Here is a 9,841-nt window from a genome sequence, read left to right as displayed (position 1 = left end):
CCAACGATCCCAATTCAGTAAGTGACTTGCTCGGTTTCAAACCCAAACAAGCGTGGTTATCTTGATGTGTTTAATGATTTTATCTGCTGAAGTCGTCACTCCTCAATATCTTTTCATTTCTAGGTTTCCACAACCACCAACATGTCGAAAAATGACGGCGTACAACACCTTCTTATACTTAACTTGCTCGATTAAAGGAAAGGACAATTACACCGACCGCACCAGCTTACATTAATGTTGCACCAAACACTATATTTCTTTCCAAATTCGTGTTGCAACGTACAATACATTCCGCAAACAATAAATTCTTGTTGGATTCCCAACTGTGACGCCCCTCCTCTACAACGCCTCAAATAGGTGGGATTTTATTCACAACAGCCCTTCACCTGAACACGTTTACTTTTGGTATCCATTTTAATCAATCACACACATAGCTTCATTGCGAGTATAGTTGTACCTCGATGTCCCATCTAAGAAGTCTGTAACCTCATTACTATTCAACCCAAGTTTTTAGGAGCAAGTGATGGCCGGTTATATTTCTCGTGTTTAAACATTTGTTTTTATTGATTTTATTTAGCTTCTATTTAATTTAGCTTCTATTTAGAATAATGATACTTCAAGCAACCTTCTGAATTTAATGTTTTAGTATGTTAAAGACGCAATTTAAAAACATGTAATTCAATAATGTTAAGATTCTCCAATAGTTTCCAAAGGAATATTCTTGATTAAAGGCCCTTAAAATGATGGAAATATCATCTAAGACCAATAGGGCTATCCAAACTGTTTGCCGTTCGCCGCCCGTTCGTTGTTCGCTCGAATTTTGCTCAAAAAATGCTCGTTCGATTTCGGCTCGGTTTGCAAGTGAGCCGTTCGGCTTGGTTCGGTTTAAAAGCAATCAAAGCACGAGCAAAGCCTCGCTCGGTTTGGTTCGGTTCGTTTTGCTCGAATTAATTTTTATATATTAGTTTTATATATATAAACTTTATGTATATATGTAAAAGTATACTATTTTTTAAAGTTTTTAAAATTTCCCTCTTTTGTGTTGAATTCAAAGTTCAAATTTAAACCATATCAACTCATTTTATATATGTTTTATTGTTAACTATGAGTTTTATACATTTTAAAGGTAAAAGTTTAGACAATTTAGAGTTGAAAGTCTTGAATTAATGTTATTTTGAAGTTTTAGAAATTTAAAATTGGAAACTTTGTACGAAATCAAGCAAAACCAAACCGAACCAAGCCGCTCGGTTTCAAAACCAAACCAAGTTCAAGCATAAAGATTTCGCTCGTTTCTTTAAATTCAATCCGCTCGGTTCGGCTCGCTTTCAAACCAAACCAAGTATGAGCATGCCCGCGTTCGGTTCGGTTCGTTTCGTGAACAGCCCTAAAGACCAATATCGAATTCCTTATAAAATATTCTTAGATTATCCTAGATCATTACTACTACAAAAACATGTATCTGTTACGACCAAATTTGTAGCAAACACGCATTTCGCTATGGATTTACTTCATAGCTACAAGTGTCGTTTCTAATTTATTTTTTGTTCATAAGTACAACTCTTGTTGCTAATTTATCTGCTACGGGCGTTCATAAGTACAACTCGTTTCTAATTTATTTTTTGTTCATAAGTACAACTCTTGTTGGTATAATACTCACAAGTTACCAAAACAGACCTATCTTGCTAAAACTCGATGTGGTGAAAAGCTATCCTCAGACAGATAGGTGAACAAATCATCACTCTTACACAATACGTAAACAATGTCCACCATACTTGGTCGTTTTGAAGGATCCTTATGTAAACACGCGATGGCAATTGACATAACATTCATCACTCCGTCCATTGCGCAAGATTCCTCCAAAATAAAATTATCAACGAACCCTTTTAGCATATATTTATAATTCTCCTCATTCTCATTAAAATTGGCATATGCTTCTACCCATAAAGCCTTTCCCGCTTCATCCACGGCTTCCCTCCCCGAAATAAGCTCAAGTAAAATAACCCCGAATGAAAAAACGTCCATTTTAGTCGACACAACTCCATCGGATAAGTATTCGGGAGCATGTACCCTTGAGTTCCCACAATATGCATTGTTATAGCATTGCATCCCGATTTTGATAGCCCAAAATTGGCAATCTTGGCTCTCATTTCGGCATCTAGGAGGATATTACTACTCTTGACATCTTTGTGCACGACTCGTGGTATGGTGTGTTCATGGATGTATTGTAGACCGTTGGCTATATCAATCGCGATTCTTAGCCTTCTTTTCCAACTTAGCCTCTCTGACTTGCGATCGTGTAGTTTTGTATATAGATTTCCATTTTCAAGGTACTCGTAAACAAGGTAACAATTTGCATCAGCCGAATCTATACATAATCCTTCCAAATTCACCAAACTGCCATGATTAATCTTCAAAGAAAAGAAAAGTAAACATTAAAAGTTATGACCATCTAAAACAATATAAAAAAAAAGGTACATTTCTAGTGACTAATCATTCTCTAATTGTCATATTTGAAAAAAAAAATTTTTTGTTGGAACACCCCCCCCCCCCTTTCAAAAAAAAAATAAATAAATAAAACCGGTACTCTATTTGAACTAGAAGACAGATGAAAATAGGATAGAAAAGAACTAAACATATAAAAAGAAAATATTACAAAAGCATAATTTGGGCTACGAATGATTTTACGGCGTAGTCAGGACGGATTGTCTAGCCTGTTTTTTTTTTTATTTTTAAGTCTTTCGTTTTTTTATGTAATCTATTATATCACTCGTTGAATTACTTAACACGTTTCTTTTATGACCTAAACATATAAAAAAGTAGAAAAGCATATTTTCGTTGACCAATATCCTTCCCTCAACCGACGTTTTGTAGAAGGCGCCACCCACCAAATAAAGCCCAAAGCGCCCGGGGGTCGGTGTACCCCTACGTTCTGGGTGTTTTAGGCTACACAAAACGCACACTACACACGGTCTAAGTCTTATAAGCAACAGTCTCGACGCATTGTCTAGCCCGATTTTATGATCCCTAAATCTTTCAGTTTTTTTATTATAATCAATTATATCACTTTTGCATTAATTTACATGTTCATTTATGTTATTTATCTATATCTATATATAATGAGGGAAATATGGGCAAATTAAGACGGCAGATTTTAAGGGATTTACAATTGTTTAAACACAAGATACAAACTAAAATAGGGTGAAATGGTAACTGTAGCATTAAATTTCACGTGTTTTCAAATCCTCTTTAAGATAGTTACAACATCCCCTTCAACTTTAATAAACTTTTGTAAATATAAAGAATAGTTATAAATTTGGTCCTTCATCTTTTAACTATTTATTCTTTATAATTTCATTTTTAACCCAAATACCTCCACGATTTTTAAACGATCATAACTTTTTCATAAGTTAATATTATTTTAAAAAAATTGCATCATAAAAACGAGCATTTAATTCTCTTTAATTTGAGTATGATATTGTCATAGTTTCTTTTCAGTTAAAAAAATGAAATTTTACGTATAGGCATTTGTCGTCCGATTTTGATGGTTAAAGTATGAGTCAAGCCAACGGTTTTTTGTCACCGAAAACTGAAACTAGATCGTTAAAAATTGAAAATCAACAAAACCAAACCATTAACAATGGTTAGGTTTCGTTTTCGTTTGTACTTCGATATTAAATTGAGATTAAAATAAGAACTATGAATCTACTTATAACAATAAATGGTTTCATGGTTACAAACAAAACAACAAGGACCTATAAATCTACATGATTACCAAGGTCGGGAAACGCTGCATCGCGCGGGCACCCGTTTAGTTTCAATATATTAACTATTTCTTAAAATTTGAAAAACCTACTAAAGTTAAATTTTCCTATAAAAGAGGTATGATGTAATGTTTTATACATTACATACTAAAAAAATTGTCTATGCTTTTGTTGTTCATCACTAAATTCAACTTTCTTAACTTCAAAAAATCATCAATATGTTTTATGAAGTAATCTTGAGTAAATGAAAGATGAAGTGATGTACCTTTTGCAAGATCTTGAGTTCTTCACAAGCATTCCACTTCATCCTCTTGATTGCATACCACTTCCCATCAATACAACCCTTAAAAACTGACCCTTGGATCACACAACTTTCATCAAACCCATCTGTTGCTTCATACAACTCTTCAACTCTATACACTTTATATTTATCCAAACAAACATCAGCCATAAGACCAACTCCCACTTCAAAATTCTTACTCTCTACATCTTTTTTATTCTTTTCTACCCTCTTTTTTTTCCATGTAGACTCTCTATATGCCCAAAAACCACTCATCAAAAGTAGCATAACTCCACAAACTCCAAGTCCAACTCCCAATCCAATAACCTCACCTTTTCTGTCACGTTTTGTATCCGATGAAACGTTAACCGGAGGAGGTTGTGAGAGCTCGGGAAGCCGTGAAACAGGCACGAAAACGGTGTCAGAAGGTTGAATATTATTACCATTTATTTCTACTATAGAGTTTCTCGTTGTCCCAAATCTTGAAGCAATGGAAGATATGGTGTCAAATGGTTCAAAAACATATGAAATAAGATAATTAATATTATTTCGAAGTTGGGATTTTGTGGGGCACTTGCAAAATAGTGGAAAGGTTACATCTTGTCCTATGGTGAGGTTTATAGGGACAAGGGTAGGATTGACAATCTCCACTGATTGGTAAGTTGTGAGGTTGTGAAAGAGGCTAGTGGACACAAGATAAAAAGTGTCACCTGCCTTGATAGTGTAGTTGATACTAGCATATGATATATTTGTAGTTGTGTTAAGTGAGTTGCAAGTACAAGTGAGTTGAATAAAGAGGGCTTGGTTAGGGGAAAGAGGTGAGGTTAGAGATGTTAAGTTGCTTGGTTTTGCAATCATGGGGCGTCTCACTGCGAATAGATCGCTTATTGAAGCTAAGTCGAGTTGGTTCGGACCCATGGGTCGAAAGAAGGCGTAGGTTTGGCAAGAGGGTGTGGTTTGGTTAATATTGCATGCATAGCCAGTGGTGTTTGGAGGTAAGGCTTGTGGGAATGAAAGTTTGAAGAAGTTTTGAAGGTGCAAAAGGAAGAAAAACAAAAGGAATTTCATTGTTTTTTTGTTTTGGTATTTTGTGATGGTGTTGTTTTAAGAAGATAAGTGATGAATTCATTGAATTGAACTAATGAAGTCACATGGGACTCTATTCAAAGTTGGGTGGTGCTAGAATAGAAAGTCTTGGTCAAGCATGACACTAAAGTCTACACATACTAAATATGATGACCATGGCGGCTCAACAAGGCCGGGCCCACTAAAATACTCTTGGGTCAAGGGTGTAAGTTTTTAAACCATGCGTAGCAGTAACGTTATAACTCATTCTTTTCGTTACAACCCACTTTTTAATATAAATTTATCAGTTTATCAGATAAAAAGAAAACAAAAATATCAAACATGACCCATGTAGCTACATGGCTCAACCTCAACATTGCATGACTTGCATGCAATGTTTGCGTTAGCCACGCCAAGGATGGCTCGACCTCAATGTCGCATGACATGCATGTAAGAGACACTCTTATAAATTAATTTGTATATTATGTTAGGCTAATATGTTTATTATCGAAACTTGTTTAGTTCATTATTTTTCGGATATTGAGCGCATAAATATATATGGTAAAATAAATTTGAGAAGAAGTAGTTAATCTTGATTTTCTTCAATTAAGGTGAAGTTTGAAGATTTCACTGTCTTTTTTTTATTCTACTTACAAGAATCTTAGTTACTTTGTTTTTTTAGCGAGTTTTTCTTAATTGGAAAGCTGACGAAAACACAATTATATCCGATAAATAAAACCTGAATTAGTTATTTACATAATTACAGATTTCTTTTTGTTGGTACTACGTGATCCCTTAACAAATACGGAGTATTTCAACAACCATACCTGATAAAATTCATATGATTAATTTCTAACTCAATGATTTTTTTTTTATTTTCTTTTTTTGTTGAAAATAGTGTAATTTAGCATTCCAATAAACGTATGTTACTGTTACGTAGAGTTCTTTTTTATTTTAAAAATTAGTTATTACATGATTGAAAAAAATATTCACTTAAGAATATGTACACGAATAACTTTTTATTTATATTTAAATAGGTAAGTGTTTTAAAGGTATAAGATATGTTGAGGAAAAAATAACTTTTTTTAACGACTAAATAGTTATACACTGTGGGGGTTTTAATAATAAAAGCTTTTGTCAATACGAGTGACATTGTTTTGAATAAATGACAGCATGTGAACAAAAGAAAAACTAGTCCTAGACTGTCAACTTTAAAAGGTTGCTAGTTTTTTTTTAACGACCAACTAAGTAACGCCGAGTACTCTGTATGTGGCCTCCATTAGTTAAAGGTAGCCTGAGCCGGCCACTAGTCCGGACGGACGGAGCCCCTAGCGGTCCACCTATTGAGGGATTCACCGGATAAAACCCGACCCCCATGCCCGCCAAACGGCAAGACAGCGAGGAGCCGGTAAAACCAGGTGAGATCAGGACTCGAACGCTGGCAAGCCAGGATCATCCCTCATATCTCCCATATAAGTTGGTGATAGTGAGGTTTGAATTCCCTATCTCTCACTTATAAAGTGAGTGCTCTACCATTGAGCCACAACCAACTTATAAAAGGTTGCTAGTAAAAAGGAAAAATAAACATTGTAATTTAATTCATTTATGAATGATGTAAATCATTAAATCATGCTAGTGTACAATTTGTCAAGTAATCAAAAAAGAAAATAACATAAAACAGAATAAAAGTTTTGCTGAGCTAGCATTTTAGTCAAGGAATACTAATAAAATTAGATGTAGCTCAATGGTAGAGCACTCATTTTACTAGTGAGAGGTAAAGGGTTCAAACCTCACTATCACCAATTTATATCGGAGATATGAGGGATGACCCTGGCTTGCCAGGGTTCGAGTCCTGATCTCACCCGGTTTCACAGGCTCCTCGCTGTCGTGCCATTAGGCGGGTGTGGGGGTCGGGTTTTATCCGGTGAATCCCTCAATAGGGTGGACCGCTAGGGGCTTCGTCCGTCCGGAAATGTGGCCAGCTCGAGCTACCTTTGGCCAATGGGGGCCGCGTACGGAGTACCCGGCGTTACTTAGTTGGTCGTTCAAAAAAAGTTAAGGAATGTTAAATTTGAAGGATTAAATAAGTTAAATCCATGTTTATATCAATACACTAAATAATTGAACCATTGATGTGTTAGATAAATATTCTTCCATCACATAAAGAGTAGTAAAATCTATCACTTTCTTGACTTTGAATTTTAGAAAACAAATCGAAAATGGTCACCAATTTTATTAGGGATGGACTTTTCTAATTCACTTTTGAAATGTATCAAAATGTGTCTAGTAAATAGTAATCACACATAAACTTTTCTACAAACTTATTTAAGCGAGGATGAAGTCGGCTCAAATTTCCTAGATGTAACGTCAGCGTCAAATCAACTTTTTCCTCATTTTTTGTTGTTTAGAAGGAGTCACATTTTTTCTCAATTTTCCCATTTTGATTTGTTTTTGAAAATTCAAAAATATATCAGCTTAAAAATAAATTAATAAAATAAAAATAACCTAAAAATAAATTTAAATAAAACATTTTATAATCCTAACATATAAATTTTACAATACTTTAATGACCATCAAAATACAAATAGAATACCATAAACAACAGATTTTTTAGGTGATTTTATAAAATAACATGTAAAGAAAATAAATACAAAGTTTCAAGTTTTTTGCCATATACATGAGGTGTTCTATTAAATTTTAACTATCTTTTCATAATATCATCCTTAGTGACTGTGAAATCCCAAAGATCCCCATATTTCTCATTAAAGTCCCAAATATCCATCGTGTTGTAGTCCGATATTAACTTGTCTCGCGCACCCCTCTCCATGTTATATATTTGCGGCTCAAAGTTATACGCCTCGCTTGGTTTGTCCATCTCGATTATGCAAAATATTATAACGAATATGGCCGCCCCAATGTACAAATACTCTCCCTAAACAACATAAGCAATTTGTCACACTTCTATAACATATCAAATAAAAATATCTTATAACGCGTATAAATAGTTAAAAAGTTTTAGGTGAATCTAACCGGAACATTGAAGTACATCCCAAGAGCCACCGAGGGAAGAAATAACCACGAGATGAGACCTGGCGATCATACAATCTACGAGCCGTATAAGCTCATAGGAACTTGATATGGCAAAAATGTATATGTTTGCTTGTATAACTTGTTAAACTAGCTATACTAATACGACATACATAAATTTACTAGAACTGGCTATGACTATGGTCTATGACTATGGTGATGTGTTGCCATATGATTTAAGAGTTTGCTTTATATGGCCCCTATGATACGAACGACATGATAATTTTGTGGTATGCAAAGGTTATACAAGCTTTATAACCTCATATGGCTCGTATAATGTGACATGTATGCTGCAAAACAGAAGATGTACCTTGAAATCCAGATGGAGGATCAACCGCCGCGTAATCTTCTTTTATCGACCCCAAAAATGTCGCTGCAAACACGAACTTTAACCATTAGCTCAAAAAATCAAAATCAAATTCAAAATAAAATAAAACAAAAATTGTTACATTTGTCATCTCCTTCATAATAAGTGTGGTGTCCATCATAGATTCCGTACACAAAGTCATCCTACACCAACACCAAACTCATTTCATCAAAATTTAGCTCAAATCTTAATCGAGCTCGAAGCTCGAAACGAGTTGAGCTTTCCCAAGCCCGGGCCTTAAATAAAGATTGTTTAGTTATTGAGCCCAAGCCTCGTGTATTACTATGTTCTTTTCTTTTTTGTAATTCTATGCATTAGTCTTACACTACACACCCTAGCTTTGGTTCAATTAAGGTTGTTAAAGATTTATTAAAAAATATATGTAAAAATAATAAAAAAAACGTGTATTAATTAGTTAATAAATAATAAAAAAAACCGAGCTCAAACTTAAGAAAACAACTCACGAGCCAAACTCATGCTTTAGAAAAAGAGCTCAAGCCTCAATGTTAAGCGATAATATCTATGGATATTATCAGATCGTTATAATTGTATTACAAGTAATACAATTATAACAATCCAATAATATTCAAAGATATTATCAGTTAAAACACAGGCTCGAGTTCTCATGACTCAAAACAAGTTGAGCTCAGGTTCGGCTCGGCTCGGCTCATTTACATCCTTTAAATTGGAGTACGAAATTCGAGAAGCATACGTCACTAACGCCGGTGTTGTCCCACCGATCAACGGGATCTTCATTAAGATCGGGTTCGTATTCGCTCAACCCCGCAGCGTTCAATCTCCTTATCCAGTTTCTACCATTGTTGTTGTTGCTTCTATAACCGACACGGAATGATGTGGACCAAATATTGTTAGAAACCGTTATTCTGTTAGGAGGTTGTTGAGAGTTAGTTAAGATTTTTGGTGTTGAAGTGATGGATAGAACAGATGCTGAAACTGAAACACCCGCCATTTTTTGTTATTTGGATAGTGGTTGTGTGGCTTTTGGTGTTTTGAGTTTGTAAAAGAAGATGATGGTCACGTGACTTGTTGTTGAAAGGTTTTATCTTAATGTCAAGTTATGTTATGCCACGTGTACTTCACCAATTTTATGTTGGAATTGTGACTTAGAGGCAAGGGTTGTTTGTTTACGAACCATTCAGATGTAAACAACTGATTCATTCAAATTTTAGACTGTTTGGTTCCAAACAGAAAAATATCTTAATGGTTAAAATTATGTCTGAATCATTCAGACTTGTTGTTGTTGCTGAATGGGACAGAGAT

General features: G+C 34.7%; 1 protein-coding gene and 1 pseudogene across 2 annotated transcripts; both read right to left on the bottom strand.

Annotated features, from left to right (window-relative positions):
* Positions 1 to 1,412: 1,412 nt before the first annotated feature.
* LOC143559341 (serine/threonine receptor-like kinase NFP) lies at positions 1,413 to 5,328 on the bottom strand (annotated as a pseudogene). Its single transcript, XR_013139922.1, has 3 exons — positions 4,027 to 5,328; positions 1,658 to 2,408; positions 1,413 to 1,607 (listed from the first exon to the last, which is right to left on the bottom strand). The product of XR_013139922.1 is annotated as a serine/threonine receptor-like kinase NFP (transcript).
* A 2,373-nt stretch (positions 5,329 to 7,701) lies between these two features.
* On the bottom strand, positions 7,702 to 9,629 carry LOC143559340 (photosynthetic NDH subunit of subcomplex B 5, chloroplastic-like). The gene is made up of 5 exons (XM_077047943.1): positions 9,273 to 9,629; positions 8,643 to 8,703; positions 8,504 to 8,566; positions 8,137 to 8,195; positions 7,702 to 8,038 (listed from the first exon to the last, which is right to left on the bottom strand). Exons 1-5 carry the CDS (start codon positions 9,528 to 9,530, stop codon positions 7,808 to 7,810), a joined length of 672 nt encoding a protein of 223 aa, XP_076904058.1. The 5' UTR covers positions 9,531 to 9,629; the 3' UTR covers positions 7,702 to 7,807.
* Between the last annotated feature and the right edge of the window lie 212 nt (positions 9,630 to 9,841).

The sequence above is a fragment of the Bidens hawaiensis genome, unplaced genomic scaffold, assembly GCF_021521415.1.
Source record: "Bidens hawaiensis isolate Kalapana, Puna unplaced genomic scaffold, B.hawaiensis_p1.1 tig00019810_1, whole genome shotgun sequence".
In the NCBI taxonomy this organism is placed as follows: domain Eukaryota; kingdom Viridiplantae; phylum Streptophyta; class Magnoliopsida; order Asterales; family Asteraceae; genus Bidens; species Bidens hawaiensis.
The sequence above is the reverse complement of the archived record's forward strand: the minus strand, read 5'-3'. Positions and strand labels throughout refer to the sequence as shown.